This window comes from Alosa sapidissima, chromosome 19 (assembly GCF_018492685.1).
Source record: "Alosa sapidissima isolate fAloSap1 chromosome 19, fAloSap1.pri, whole genome shotgun sequence".
Lineage (NCBI taxonomy): Eukaryota > Metazoa > Chordata > Actinopteri > Clupeiformes > Clupeidae > Alosa > Alosa sapidissima.
This window is the reverse complement of record NC_055975.1, coordinates 30,378,653-30,395,206: the sequence shown is the minus strand read 5'-3', so window position 1 is coordinate 30,395,206 and position 16,554 is coordinate 30,378,653. Positions and strand designations below refer to the sequence as shown.

General features: G+C 44.6%; 2 protein-coding genes across 5 annotated transcripts in view; one reads left to right on the top strand and one right to left on the bottom strand.

Annotated features, from left to right (window-relative positions):
- The window catches only part of LOC121693302 (NACHT, LRR and PYD domains-containing protein 1 homolog), a 48,867-nt gene extending 47,309 nt beyond the window's left edge, over nucleotides 1-1,558 (bottom strand). The window contains exons 1-2 of one of the 2 annotated variants that reach the window (XM_042072632.1): nucleotides 1,125-1,558; nucleotides 637-819 (exon numbers count right to left, since the gene is read on the bottom strand). In XM_042072632.1, coding sequence (XP_041928566.1) covers nucleotides 637-819; nucleotides 1,125-1,212 — 271 coding nt within the window. In that variant the 5' untranslated portion in view covers nucleotides 1,213-1,558. The remainder of the gene's footprint in view (nucleotides 1-636; nucleotides 820-1,124) is intronic. The other variant, XM_042072631.1, reaches the window with a different exon arrangement.
- A 741-nt stretch (nucleotides 1,559-2,299) lies between these two features.
- Nucleotides 2,300-16,554, top strand: part of LOC121693301 — a 28,200-nt gene continuing 13,945 nt past the window's right edge. For 2 of the 3 annotated variants that reach the window (XM_042072628.1, XM_042072629.1), the window contains exons 1-10: nucleotides 2,587-2,717; nucleotides 6,280-6,738; nucleotides 9,735-9,806; nucleotides 10,134-10,232; nucleotides 10,989-12,735; nucleotides 12,823-12,906; nucleotides 13,147-13,308; nucleotides 13,446-13,556; nucleotides 14,577-14,708; nucleotides 15,408-15,566. In XM_042072628.1, the coding sequence (XP_041928562.1) occupies nucleotides 2,696-2,717; nucleotides 6,280-6,738; nucleotides 9,735-9,806; nucleotides 10,134-10,232; nucleotides 10,989-12,735; nucleotides 12,823-12,906; nucleotides 13,147-13,308; nucleotides 13,446-13,556; nucleotides 14,577-14,708; nucleotides 15,408-15,566 (3,047 nt within the window). In that variant the 5' untranslated portion in view covers nucleotides 2,587-2,695. The other variant, XM_042072630.1, reaches the window with a different exon arrangement.

Genomic DNA, 16,554 nt, shown 5'->3' with positions numbered 1-16,554 from the left:
GTCCAGCTCAACACAGCAGCCACTCAGTCCAGCTCAACACGGCAGCTCAACACAGCAGCCATTCAGTCCAGCTCAACACAGCAGCTCAACACAGCAGCCAGCTCAACACAGCAGCCATTCAGTCCAGCTCAACACAGCAGCTCAACACAGCAGCCATTCAGTCCAGCTCAACACAGCAGCTCAACACAGCAGCCACTCAGTCCAGCTCAACACAGCAGCCACTCAGTCCAGCTCAACACAGCAGCTCAACACAGCAGCCATTCAGTCCAGCTCAACACAGCAGCCATTCAGTCCAGCTCAACACAGCAGCTCAACACAGCAGCCACTCAGTCCAGCTCAACACAGCAGCTCAACACAGCAGCCATTCAGTCCAGCTCAACACAGCAGCTCAACACAGCAGCTCAACACAGCAGCCACTCAGTCCAGCTCAACACAGCAGCTCAACACAGCAGCCACTCAGTCCAGCTCAACACAGCAGCCATTCAGTCCAGCTCAACACAGCAGCTCAACACAGCAGCCACTCAGTCCAGCTCAACACAGCAGCTCAACACAGCAGCTCAACACAGCAGCCACTCAGTCCAGCTCAACACAGCAGCTCAACACAGCAGCCACTCGGTCCAGCACGTGTAGCCCTACCCGAGCAGCTGTATGATATGTTAACGTCTCCTTGCACACTGGTGTTTGACAGAACTGGCACAGAAACATGGCTTCCATGGCAACTGGAAATGCTGACCCCTGGAGCTGGTGAGGGGCTGTTGTCTGAGCCCCCAAATTCACCTGGGGCTGGAGAGGGGCTGTTGTCTGAGCCCCCAAATGTACCTAATCAAAGACAGAGAAATAACAGGCACCCTCCAATGCATACCAACCTATCCCACCCCACCTACATATTTACATTTAACACACTGGATGAACCAGAATGTGCAATAAAGATCTCTTTACATACAGGCTATAGCCTACTTCGCAAAGACTCATTTTGCAGCAGCTATAGATCGACCTGCATTTACCATTAATGAATTCTATAGGCTATAAGTACAGCATTTTTCAGCAGGGTTTATTGCAGGCCTGTGCTTATTATTAAAAATGAACAAAAACTAATCAAGAGGTCAACATGTCATAGGCCTTACCGTTTCCACTCCACATCCCGAATGACCTAGTAAGTAGCCTAGTCGGTAATGCAAGGCAAGGTAAGGCAGTTTTTCCTGCATATTTCATACGCTGGGCAACTAAATGTAACTACATTAACGCAAAACGCAGGACAACAACCAATAACATGGCAACAATAAATATTAAACCTTACTGAAGTTGTATTGAAGGACCAAAATATTTTCGCCGCAAGTGAGCACCAGCCACAATGTTCCGTAACACTTCCTTATCATTAGTTTATGAGCGCCCATTGCACATCTGTCCCGACATGTCCATCTCTTCTGTATCTGGACTATTCTTCTCTCCTCTCCTCCCTCCCTTGACTTTGCTTGAACTATATTGTTCTATTATAACAATACCCCACTCGCACTGTAGGAAGAATATCCCGCTTGCAAGTTCAGTGTATCGTACCCGGCGACCGAAGCAGTTTCAGTTTCCATCCTGCATCCACAGCACAGAGGGAGGCTAACGAAACGCTAGCGATTGTTGCAAACGTGTGTATAATGGCAGAGCCGGCGAAGAAGCAGCGAAAACCCTTGACTGAAGACGCAAAGAAAAGGAAAAGAGCTTCAGACCGAGCTAGTGGGAGTTTCGTAGAGAAAAAGCATCAGGCTTGCCTGGTGTCCCTTTAAGATATGTCAGGCAATGTGAGAACATGTTGAAGGAAGTGCTGCTTGTTTCCGATTGGAATTGCCATATCTTTGTACCTTAACAAATTATTTAAGGGGAAAAAGATTGGATCTGAAATGGGTTAATAGGAGGAAGCCTTCCCAAATATGACCAGAGTATACACTGCAGGCCAAATAATAGGCTACTGCAGGACATTATTTCTAAAGTGCTTGACTACATATCTGTTGTAGGGGCTACGTCATGGTAGACATGTCGGATCGTTACGCAGATTACGCAAAACACAATGATGTTCCGCCTACTGAAAACTAGTTGGGCGATTGCAGTTTCATATGCAATTCATATGAAAACCCTAAGCATGTTATATTTAAATGTAATGACTGAACATTAGCCTACCCATACTAATGTTTCATTCAGACCCATTTAATGCCTTAGAAAAATAAGCTCGTTACAATTGGCTGCTGATCCAAGAAAATCAGAAAGAATGGTGCCAACCAGCGCTGCTTTCAGTCTGACAGACGTCATTAAATATTATCAGCCTACCATATATATATCGTCTACATCTAGCGCACTTCCTGATGTAATTTCTTAGGACTTTTAAAAATCGCTTCCCTTGGCATGTGGGAGGAATCCTAACTAACAACTCTGTCTTACGCAATCCGCCCTTTGAAAACATCTTGTTTAAAAAAAGAAAAGAAAACGCTCTTCTGCTTTCACTTTGTCCGAGTTCCCTTAAAGTTAGACCACTCGGCACGCACGCACGCACGGTGACCGCCCTGTCCACCGGAAAAAAAAAACAGGTAGGCAAACTGAGCACCTCAAACTGAGGATCTTTCTACATGTCCATGAAGAATGAATCTTAATACTTTTGTTGAACGCCTTTGAGGATCACGGTGTCGTGCCGGCAGGATATGAGCGGAATCTCATGAAGAGAAATGATGTCCTAGGTGCGAAACCACCCCGCTAACGTAGTCCGCAAGTTGTAGGCTAGTAACCTACAACACAAACCATTTAGGACATTCTGGTTTAGGTTTAGGCTATAATGGTTGGTAGCAGTATTGAATTTATACCCCGTCCAGCCTACTAGGCTAAGCTATCAAAGTTATGAAATGTTTTATGACCATACCGCTCCATTCATGATCCTCAGTGCGGATCCTTAATGATCTGACGCGTTGATGTCATTGATGCATTGATGTTGATACAGTATTATTATTGTTATTAGCCTATTATTTGGGAGTCCTGTTTTTCTGAATTAATATAATTATACATTTTTGGTAGCAAATGTGTCTGAATGAACAATGTTATTATACTATTAATTAAAAAAAAACCTTGTTTCAGAATTAATGACATAACTTGTTCATTCCGAAAAACCGAGCCTGCTGCGTTTCTCTGAGATAATGAGATAATTAACATGGCTGTTTTTCTCAAAGAATAATATATTAAAGTCATTGATTCAAAGAAACAAGGCCATGCTTCCGTGGGAAATCGAACCATTAAATGTAAATCTAAATCTTGACCTTCTCCTAAAGCACATTTGCTCCTTAGGCACTTTGCTGGAAATGCTGCTAGTGAACGCTAATGTAGCGGGGGTGCAGGGACGCAGGAAGTCATTCACACACACTCACACAGAAACACACACACATACACAGTTACACACACACACACACACACACACACACACACACACACAGTTACACACACACACATACACAGTTACACATACACACACACACACACACACAGTTACACACACACACACACATGCATACGCACACACACATACACACTCACACAGAAACACACAGTTACACACACACACACAGTTACACACACACACACACACACATGAATACGCACACACACATATGCGCACACACACACACACTCATACTCGCGCGCACACACACACATGCGCACACACTCATACTCGCATGCACACACACACACACTCATACTCGCATGCACACACACACACACACACTCATACGCACACACACACACAGAAACACACACATGCATACACACACACACAATCACACACACACACATGCACACTCATACGCACACACACACACAGAAACACACACATGCATACACACACACACAATCACACACGCAGGCACACATACACACTAGGGGTGGGCGATATATATCGTCTGCGATAATATCGTGATTGTTGTTTTAACGATGTGCAATTTGACATTATCGAGTATTTAAATTACTTATGGGGAAAAAACACTCGAAATCACGCATTGAAGACTCATACATTCCCAGGAGGTGTATGCGGGAGAAGCCCCTGGCTGCAGCAGAGCAAGTGTCACGTGATCACTAGTGGGGCCCACGCACGCCTTAATGTTTATTTTGTGCAGCGAGAGTAGCCTACTTGGGATTTTATGCGGCTACTTTTGTCAAGTATTTGTTCAAGTAGCTTTGATGAGTCACGTTTTTCCCTACACGGTATTATATGGAGAGAAAACATTAGCCTTTGAGTATTTTAATAGTCAGTTGTGAACAAAGAACTATTCTCAATCTCAAGTAACTCTTTTGTAAATGGACTGAAGTTTGCTCTAAATATCTACGTTTACCGATTATGCTAACCGTTAGCATCTCTATGGGATTTCTCATATACATTAGCCATAACTCATTAGTTTCTATTCTGTAACTTGGAATGCTAGCCTCTTGGAATGCTAGTGCTCTTAAACAAAACATAGAAGGAAATAACTGATATGTACTCTGTTGGTCTGCTTAGTTTTACAGTGAATCCTATGTAAAGGTTTGAAAGGAACTTCAGCCTCAGACTTTCTCTTGGGAAACTGTTAGGCCTATTCATCTTCTCTAATGTAGCTGGCTAGACCATGTCATTGCCCCACACCCAAGTGGGGGCAGAATTGGAAATGTGTCATAGAGTGACAATGCATTGGTTGATTTGGTTAAAAAGTCACAGGTTAGGTTATTGGTTATTATTGTAACTCAGACTTTAACAAAACTTTTTTTTTTAAAGGATATCGACTAATTATCGTTATCGTCAAAATCACAAAAAATATCGAGATATTACTTTTTGACCATATCGCCCACCCCTAATACACACACACACACACACACATATACAGAAACACACATTCACACACACACACACACATACACACGCAGGCACACATACACACACACACACATATACAGAAACACACATTCTCACACACACACACACACACACTCTCAGTCATACACACACACATGGATACATACACACGCACGCACACATACGCAGTGCACACACAAAAGCTGTAAAGATTGCGACATTTCTGGGTTCAGGCCGTCGCCTGCCTGTTGGGCAATATGCACCCTGGACGTCATAGTGTTCCTGTTTAGTGGGTTGTTTTGTTTTAAATCATGATAGTCTTTTCCTGTGTTTCAATCATGATAGTCTTTTCCTGTGTTTCAATCATGATAGTCTTCTCCTGTGTTTCAATCATGATAGTCTTTCCCTGTGTTTTTAATAAATGTATGGGTATATAAGGTATATGAGGACACCCAGGAGGTAACCAAAAGAGTCCCAGCTCGCCAAACAGTTTTTGCTGCTTCTGATATGCATTTGTTAAGTGTGTATTCCAGCATTTATTAAATGTGGTTGAGCTGGGTATTCCAGCATTTATTAAGTGTGGTTGAGCTGGGTATTAAGTGTGGTTGAGCTGGGGATTTCAACATTTATGCAACAGTTTATTAACATTTGGTGTACTATATTGCACAATGTCTGTCAAACAAGTTTAAGTTAGAATATTTAAAATGTTAATGTATATGTTGAAAGGATAAAGATGTTCAGTATCAAATGTGTGCTTTCTTTAAATAATAATACAATGTGAAGTTTGTAGGAGGAATATGTAAGATCAAATTTAGCTCTACATGTCCCTTTCGTCTGTACACAGGCCAGTCATATTGATTGCACAAGCACAGCTGAAATGGATTGACTATAGATATTGGTTTTGTTTGTTTATTTGTTTAAAATAAAAACAGAGATAAGAACAGAGAAATCATATTGTGCCTCCTATTCAGCTAACCACCCCCAGCAAACAGAATACTAAAGATTTGCTGAAAGAATGCTTTAAATCTAAACCACTGAAATGCCAGTTCACTATATAGGTCTACTTGAGGATGCAGGGGCGGGGGGGGGGTTCAGACTTGTCACTAATGGGTGGAATAGAAACGTAGCAAAATGGAAGTCAGTCATGTGACTGTTTGTGCATGTTATTAGCATGTTAATTAGTTAATGAACATGCCCCCAGAGTGTAGTGCTGTAGCTGCCTGGCTAATTTAGCTGTTGGCTGGAGCAACTAGAGCTAAGAGCGATTGTTTTAATTTTTTTTTTGTACTGACAGTACTCTGTGACCTTGAAAAACGGAGATCTATGCCAAAAAATCACCAGAATTCTACTTTAATTCGTTAATTAGCATGTCAATTGATGTCATGTCAGTTAAGTGATCTCTTCTGTTTTATTGTCTTTTCTCTTCCCAGGCATGGAGTTAGTTTCAAAAGTGTCGGAGTGTGTTAGCCCGGTCCTCAGCGTGGCGCTAGCGCTGTACGAGTGCTACAACGAAGTCCAGGCCAACAAGGAGCGCTGCGGTCGCCTGGTAGCACGAGTCCAGGTCGTGGAGAGCGTTGTGAGAGCCGTGAAGGATGAAGACGTGGATAACGAGCAGGTACGGCGCGCCCTGGCGGACCTCCAGGAGATCCTGAGCTCGGCGCTGGAGCTGGTGCGAAAGCACAGAGACGCGCACTGGTGCAAGCGTGCCATGAAGGCCAACGACCTGAAGGAGGAGTTCGGCGACCTGAATGAGCGGCTGAGTCAGGTGTCTGGCCGGCTGGCCCTCTGTCTGCAGCTGGAGGTCCTCAGGGAGGTGTTCGAGGCCAAGCGCAGGCAGAGCGAGGACCAGCGAGACGCAGAGAAGGACCAGCGGGAGTGGCGTGAAAAAGGTGAGAGAGGCCCACACTGGAGGAACCCCCTGATCCAGGCCCACACAACCCCCCTGATCCCTGATCCAGGCCCACACTGGAGGAACCCCCTGATCCCTGATCCAGGCCCACACAACCCCCCTGATCCAGGCCCACACAACCCCCCTGATCCCTGATCCAGGCCCACAAAACCCCCCTGATCCAGGCTCATAAAACCCCCCTGAACCAGGCCCACAAAACCCTACTGATCCAGACCCACACAACCTGATCCAGACCCACACAACCCTGATCTAGACCCACACAACCTGATCTATTTACATTTACATGTACTCATTTAGCAGACACTGTTATCCAAAGTGACTTACACATGTCATCTATATTACAAGGGATTACATTGTCCCTGGAGCAACTTAGGGTTAAGGCGGGGATCACATTGGCCAGCAGCAAGCGTAACACAACACTCAGGCCATAATATGTTCTATCTCGTTCCTATGGTAACACAAACGGTTTGCCTTAACTGACAATTGAATACGCTCGCATACAATTTTCAGGGTACTGCATGCTAGCCCAGCTCCTTAACCACTACACTACCACCTCTGACTACCACCACCCTACACACACACACACACACACACACACTACTGCACGCTAGCCACTACACTACTGCACGCTAGCCCAGCTCCACATACCTGTCAACACTCCCGTTTTTCCCGGGTTTCTCCCGTATTTCAAGGTCATCTCCCAGCACCCTCCCGTTTTGTTATTTCTCCCGGAAAACTCCCGTAATTTGCATGGCCATCAAACTTAAAATCATTGATCCATTCAGGTTGCCAGATTGTGTATGAAATACACGATCACTTAGTTTCACATACACAATCACTTAGTTTCAATCTCAACTGTTTTGTCATAGGCTAAAACCTGGCAACCCAAAACCCAAATAAGGAAGCTGGTGCCGACTGCGCAGCCTGAGTCTCGTCGTAAGCCAGCGTTGAAGTTGAATGGCCTACTCCAGAACTAGCTGTTGTGAAATTGTTGGGAATTTAATTGATTAACACATCACATAAACTGTTATTGAGTGTTGTTGATACACTGAACTTGTGCCCTCGGAACCAAATCTGACAGCAAGCAGCTTTGGAGTTTTGGAAGTAGACTGCAGGCAGCTTTGGAGTTTTGGAGGTAGACTGCATGCGTAAGGTAATGGTAAAGTAAAAGCAACGACCGAAATGCAGTGTTGAAACACATGTATGCAAACACAGATCCGGTATAAACACTGACCCCCCCCCCCCCCAAAAAAAAAATCTCCCGTTTTTGGAAAGCTAAATGTTGACAGGTATGCCTTAACCACTACACTACTGCACACTAGCCCAGCTCCTTAACCACTACACCACTACTGCACGCTAGCCCAGCTCCTTAACCACTACACTACTGCACGCTAGCCCAGCTCCTTAACCACTACACTACCACCACTCAGACCCAACGTCCCTGATACAAACCCAAAATATCTTTGCTGTGTGGACAAAACATGGTATTTTAGGATATCATCTTGCACTTTAGAAAAACGCTGCTAGACACTTTTCACTTTTTTTACATTGTAATGATCAAACAACTGATTAATCGATAAAATAATCGACAGATTAATCAGCTATGATAGCATTATATTGCGTGTGCCCTGATACACGTAGCATGATATTGCATTTGCCCTGATACACATAGCATGATATTGCATTTGCCCTGATACACATAGCATGATATTGCATTTGCCCTGATACAAATAGCATTATATTGCATTTGCCCTGATTCACATAGCATTTGCCCTGATACACATAGCATTATATTGCATTTGCCCTGATACAGATAGCATTATATTGCATTTGCCCTGATACACATAGCATTTGCCCTGATACACATAGCATGATATTGCATTTGCCCTGATACACATAGCATTTGCCCTGATACACATAGCATTTGCATTTGCTCTGATACACATAGCATTATATTGCATTTGCCCTGATACACATATTTGCCCTGATAGAGATAGCATTATATTGCATTTGCCCTGATACACATAGCATTTGCCCTGATACACATAGCATTATATTGCATTTGCCCTGATACAGATAGCATTATATTGCATTTGCCCTGATACACATAGCATGACATTGCATTTGCCCTGATACACATAGCATTTGCCCTGATACACATAGCATGATATTGCATTTGCCCTGATACACATAGCATTTGCCCTGATACACATAGCATGATATTGCATTTGCCCTGATACAGATGGCATTATATAGCATTTGCCCTGATACACATAGCATTTGCATTTGCTCTGATACATATAGCATTATATTGCATTTGCCCTGATACACATAGCATTTGCCCTGATACACATAGCATTTGCATTTGCCCTGATACACATAGCATGATATTGCATTTGCCCTGATACAGATGGCATTATATAGCATTTGCCCTGATACACATAGCATTTGCCCTGATACACATAGCATTTGCATTTGCTCTGATACACATAGCATTATATTGCATTTGCCCTGATACACATAGCATTTGCCCTGATACACATAGCATTTGCATTTGCTCTGATACACATAGCATTATATTGCATTTGCCCTGATACACATAGCATTTGCCCTGATACACATAGCATGATATTGCATTTGCCCTGATACACATAGCATTTGCCCTGATACACATAGCATGATATTGCATTTGCCCTGATACAGATATACAGATAGCATTATATAGCATTTGCCCTGATACACATAGCATGATATAGCATTTGCCCTGATACACATAGCATGATATTGCATTTGCCCTAATACACATAGCATTTGCCCTGATACACATAGCATTATATTGCATTTGCCCTGATACACATAGCATGATATTGCATTTGCCCTGATACACATAGCATTATATTTCATTTGTTCTGATACACATAGCATTATATTGTATTTTCTTTTGAAATGTTTTTTTATTGTTTTTGGAACCTCTAGTGTTGCCTCTACTAGAAGGGATGGATGACAAAGTAGACCAAATACTGCATGGCGTTAACAACCTGCTCCAGGGTGAGTGAGTACAGTACTAATACAGCATGGCGTTAGCAACCTGCTCCAGGGTGAGTGAGAACAGCACTCTGTTACTTCGAGAAGTGCAGATCTATGTGAAAAATCGCTGGAATTCCCTTTGAATTGTTAACTGCACATTTTATGTTCAGGATGAAAGGAACGTGTTGATGAGTTGTAAAACATTTGTGCAGTATGCCAATTTCACATCAATACATTCAACAATGTCTAGTATGCCAATTTCACATCAACACATTCAACAATGTCTAGTATGCCAATTTCACATCAACACATTCAACAATATAATGATGACACTTTTATTTTCTACAGGAGGGAGAAGAGAGAATAAGGGGGACACAGTGGATAGAACTCAATCTGAATCCATTATCAACAAAAACGAGATGGACATTCTTCAGAGTCAGAAATTGTGTAAGTTTGATGTAGACATGAAAGTTAACAAATATGATATGCTTGAGTAAACAAATATGATATGCTTGCTACATTAGTAACAAATATGATACGCTTGAGTAAACAAATATGATATGATATGATATTCATGAGTAAACAAACATGATATGCTTGCTACATTAGTAAACAAACATGATATGCTTCCTACATTAGTAAACAAACATGATATGCTTGATACATTAGTAAACAAACATGACATGATTGCTACATTAGTAAACAAATATGATATGCTTGCTACATTAGTAACAAATATGATATGCTTGAGTAAACAAATATAATATGATATGATATTCATGAGTAAACAAACATGATATGCTTGCTACATTAGTAAACAAATATGATATGCTTGCTACATTAGTAAATATGATACGCTTGCTACATTCAATGTGCACAGTGTCACCATCATTCATTATTCAAGACACACTTGGAGTTCAATAACAACATTTCACATGGAAAAGCTCAAAGTTCACTTTTACATTGTTTTCCATGTCACAGGTCTCACTGGCATTTTATATTGTTGTGGGTCCTCTGCGCATGGGTATAAATGCCCCTGTAATAATTTGTAGTTGGCAGTGCAGCCTAAGTACAGAATTGAGTCAATATGTACTTTTTGGTGTGAAAGAATAACAATTTTGTGGACCAACCACAATAGTCTTTTACGAAGCACAGATTGTGTTGTTGTAGCATCTAACTGCAAGAAACTGTTTGTGTGTGCAGATGAAACTTCAGTGTCCCAGTATAAGGCTCACGTCCGCGATAAGTTCGGCACGGTGCAGGAGTACAACTCGCGTCCGGGGGCGGATTACGTGGTCCTGACGGAGCGCTACACGGACCTGGTAATCGTGCAGAAGCACCGCGAGCAGAGGGAGCGGGAGGAGGAGATCCGCGTGCGAGGGAGGGAGCTTCTCCACAGAGTCTTCACCCGGGCCAGCAAGGAGTACCTCTGCACCAGCGTGGACCAGCTCTTCAGCCCCAGCAGCAAGGGGGGGGAGGCCCCCAGAGCCGTCATCCTCCAGGGACATTCGGGATACGGCAAGTCCTTCACCGCACAGAAGATCATCTACGACTGGGCGTCTGGCAGAATGTACCAGGACAGCTTTGATCTGGTGTTCCACCTGAAGGGGAAGGAGCTGAACAACATGAAGGAACACCTCTGTCTAGTCGACCTCCTGCTGCAGCATGATGAGATCGATAGACCCACAGTCTTGAAGGTGCTGCAGGAAGCACCACACAAGGTGCTCTTCCTCATAGATGGCTTCGATGAGCTCAGGTTGGCACCAGAGGAGGCTGGCTTCAAATCCTCACTGCCATCTGACCCTCAAACTCTGGCGAGCGTTAAGGTTGTTTTGGCAGCACTCTTGAGGGGTAAGATGCTGCGCAGGTCCTCCCTGCTGGTCACCACCAGGTCCACTGCACTAAAGGCTCTTAGTGACATGCTGAAAGAGCCTCAGCGCTTCACCGAGATCCTCGGGTTCTCCGACAGAGGTGTGGAGACCTACTTCCGGGCCTTCTTTGCGAGGGAGGAAAATCCAGCGGTTTGGAAGAAGGCTCTGAGGCATGTGAAGAACAACGAGACTCTCCTCACAGCGTGTTTCATTCCGGTCACCTGCTGGATTGTGTGCAACGTCTTCAAAGACGTGTTCAAGAACGAGATGGACATGATCAGAGGCCTGGACACCAGCACGTCCATATTTGCGCACTTCGTTTTCACGCAGATGAAGCATCACGGGGCGGATCTCGAGGAGAACGAGTGGAGCAGCCTTTTGAGGAACCTGGGTCAGCTCGCAGAGGACGGAATCCTCAAGCAGCAAGTTCTGTTTGACGAGCGTGACGTGAAGCAGCTGGTGTCCAACCACCACCTCGTCCCTTTCCTCTGCAAGTTCTTCCTGAGGAAGCTCAACGTTGTGACCAAGTACAGCTTCATGCACCTCAGCTTCCAGGAGTTCTTCGCTGCCCTCTTCTATCTGCTCAGCGGCGTGGACGTTGCGCGGGAGAAAGTGAAGGATATCCTCCAAAGGGTCCAGCAGGGTCTCAACGCCACTGACCAGAAGTTGCACATGAGCCACCTGCTGCCCGTCATCCAGTTCCTCTTCGGTTTTTCAAACCAGGAAGTCACGGCAACCCACGAGCTCCACGTTGCTCCTGAAATCCGCCTGCTGCTGGAAGATTGGATTCACCAGCTGATCAAGGATGAGGAAGGGCTCCCCAGAACCCACAACGTCCAGCTGTTCATCCTACAGTGCCTGTACGAGATTCACGAGGAGGACTTCGTGCGGACGGCCATGGGTATCTGGAACAAGATCAACCTGGACGGGGTGCCCCTGAAGAGGACGGACTGCAGCATGCTGGCCTTCTGCGTTCGCCACTGCAGCACCATGGAGCGGCTGACGCTCACGCACTGCAACCTCACCGCCGAGAAGCTCAAGGTCCTCGTCGAGGCTCTGGCCAAAAGCGCCGAGCTAGGGTGAGTGTGACTGTTGTTATGGATACTACCATACAATACGAAAGCTGATTTGAACACACGAGACTGAGTGTTGCTGGTGTGTTGCAGGTTGGTGGTGGAGAACCTGGGAGATGAGGATGTCGATGATCTGACCAGAGCACTGGGACAGGACAAGATCATAACAGACCTGCAGTAAGACCCTTAATGATCCTTAACAACCCCCCCCCATCCTTAATACCCCCCTATGATCCTTAATACCCCTCCATGATCCCTGCAGTAGGACCCTTAATGATCCTTAACAACCCCACCCCTCATCCTTAATACCCCTTCATGATCCTTAACACCCCCCTATGATCCTTAATACCCCTCCATGATCCTTAACACCCAGATTCAGCTTGGCGAGTGAAAAGATGTTTTGTATTTGATTTGCAGCCTGAAAAACAGCAGCCTGTCCCGGGGGAGCGTTCTGCAGGTCCTCACTGCCCTCACGGCCCAGAGGAGAGTGGACACCCTGCACCTCAAGCTGAGGGTTCCCTACGAGAACGCCATCGCACCGGTCAGCATCACGGAGGACGAGAGTGGAGAGGACGTGTGGTAGGAAGCTACGCCAGCTGGAATCGTTTTGATTTTCAATAGGGCAACGCAAGGAGCGTCTGGTTGCCTTGGCTCTAAATAAGTATACAAATATAGTATTTGACGTGTGTGTGTGTGTGTGTGTGTGTATTTGATAGTGGCAGCTGGACTGACACACCACCTGAGGGGAAACCTGCTGGCCTGGACATCACCCTGGAGAGAAAGATGCACAGCACTGACCCTCCCAAAGGCACACACACACTCACACTGTAAGTTCATCGGCACAGAACCTCTCTAAGGCATACACACACTCACACACACACTCACACTGTAAGTTCATCGGCACAAAACCTCTCTAAGGCATACACACACTCACACACACACACACACACTCACACTCACACTGTACGTAAAGTTCATCGGCACAAAACCTCTCTAAGGCATACACAAATAAATGCTACTTGTGCTCATATGTGCGGGGGGGGGGTTCCAAACTAATACTATTAAAAAGTGAACCGGGGGGGGGGGGGTCCTGTCCAGGTCCTGTCCCACCCTCATATAATGACTCTGACACCCATGATCAGCATAGAACCTTTCCGACGTAAACACACTCTCAATATAAGATCATCAGCATAGAGACTCTCTGATGCACACACACTCTCACACACACTCTCACTATAACATCATCAGCATAGATCCTCTCCAAAGCAAACACACTCACACACACACACTCACACTGTAAGATCATCAGCATAGACTCTCCAAAGCAAACTCACTCACACACACACTCTCACTATAAGATCATCAGCATACACTCTCCAAAGCAAACACACTCTCACACACACACTCTCACTATAAGATCATCAGCATACACTCTCCAAAGCAAACACACTCTCACACACACACTCTCACTATAAGATCATCAGCATAGACTCTCCAAAGCAAACACACTCTCACACACACACACACTCTCACTATAAGATCATCAGCATTGACTCTCCAAAGCAAACACACTCTCACACACACTCTAACACCGTAAGATCATCAGCATAGAGACTCTCTGACACACACACACTCACACTGTAAGATCATCGGCATAGATCCTCTCCAAAGCAAACACACACTCACACTGTAAGATCATCAGCATAGATCTTTTCCAAAGCAAACACACTCTAAGATCATCAGCATAGAACCTTTCCAAAGTCAAGTCACTTTTATTTATACAGCGCTGTTGAACTTATATATTCTCATGTTCTGAATTAATGTGTGTGTGTGTGTGTGTGTTTCAGACGGCATGGGGAGAAGCTTGGCCATGCCGCTTCATATGTGTCTGAGATCTTCATCAGCCAGTTAACCTCATCTGAGCGCTTCAGCAACACCTGGACACACTTGATAGAGACTATTCACACGCTAGGAGACAGGTTAGTGTAACACCTGATAGAGACTATTCACACGCTAGGGGTTATTCACACGCTAGGAGACAGGTTAGTATAACACCTGGACACACCTGATAGAGACTATTCACACTCTGTGTGTGTATGCGTGTGTGTGTGTGGTCCTGTAGGTGTTTCTGAACTTCCTGACGTAAACATGTAGCCTAGAAATCTAGACGCGCCCCCTAGCGGCAGCAAATTACATTTGCTGCCAGGACTAGTCTAGCAACTCTCCGTTGGCTTGTGAGCTCCAGAAATCGAAACTTAATCAGGCCAATGAAATCGTGTATAGAGTCGTTAGGTGGGCTTAACATAATGATTGATGGCAGAGTTGCAACGGTTTGGCTTGAATTCCCTGCTACTTGAAAACAAATACGATGGATGTTGCTGTTGGCGAACAGTGTGATACGAGTTAAGCTTTTATTAAGTTGGCAAACGTTTGAACTAGCCAACTAGCTCCGCTGGTGGGAAACGCATGGGACTCATAGCGCTGCCGCTGTCCTATTGCGTGTAGAGGGAATTTGAAAGACAGCTGATTATCCCGCCCCTCGGACTGAGCACTGCGAACGGTGAGTGCCCAGACCCTACATTTTAATGTGGGTCTGGCTCGTCAGGCTAGTAAACATGGGGTGTATGTGTGTGTGTGTGTGTGTGTGTGCGCGTGTGTGTGTGTGTGTTTGTGTGTAGTTCTGTAGGTGTTTCTGAGCTGGTGGATACTCTGCAGAGCTCTCTGCTCCATATTCCTGATGTAAACATGGTGGATCTGAAGCTCAGCTGCATGACTGTGGAAGTGGCTGCTAAGATCCTCCTCTTCTTCCAGGCCTGCCCCACTCTACACAGTGGAAGGTGTGTGTGTGTGTGTGTGTGTGTGTGTTTATGTGTGTACAGGGCTCTACAGTGCGCCCATTTCACTCCATTTCACAATCAAAAATGATGGCGTGCGAGTGCAAAAAAATATTTAGGCGCACTGGTGCAAATGACTTCTAACTATGTCAATGTTTGTCTACAAAATACACCGCAACATCGAGAAACATTACTGTGCAAACCATAGAATCACGTCGCGAATGCAGTATAAAAACTACACCTCCCATCAACATTAGCAGTTTCGCGTTGTGACTCGCTAGTAGTCGCTTCTATCAAATCCAAGAGCGCGCAGAAAAAGTGTAAAGTTAGACTAGCCAGCCAAGATGCAAAGATTGAAGAAATTAGTTCTTCTATCCACCGAATTCATCGGATATAGGAGGAACAGGATGAGATTCTGAGAATGCAGTGAGAGAAGGAAAGGTAACCTAACATGCCTTTTAGCCCAGTTGACGTATTGGCTGCAATATGCAAAATATAGCTGTAGCGAACAGGCACAAAAGTAGCCTCCCGTAATACTCCCATTTTATTCAAAGGTAGAACGCTACTGACAACTCCAGGCTTCCACGCATGCTTGTTTGTTTACACCGAATACAAGCTGAAGTGCAAAACAAAAGTAGGTCTAACGTTTGCCAACTGCCCCCATCAATGCAGATATTTCAAATAAAAAATAAAAGGATAAAAAAATATATCCTTGATTAGCCTATGTTTTGTTTTGTGGAAGAGAAAATGGACTGTTTTAGCAGTAGTATTAGGCAGTATGCAGTCAGATAGGTCACCATGGGCATATTTGGATTAGCTACAGATGGATTCACAAATAAATAAATTAGCCTACATTTGGCAGGATACTTGATATACAGGCTAAATGCAAATATGGCAATGTATTATATTATATTACATTAACAAAATGTAGGAAAATAGAACAGACTGAAAATAAAGTAGGCACTGATCTTTAAAATCCTGTTTCCTGTGG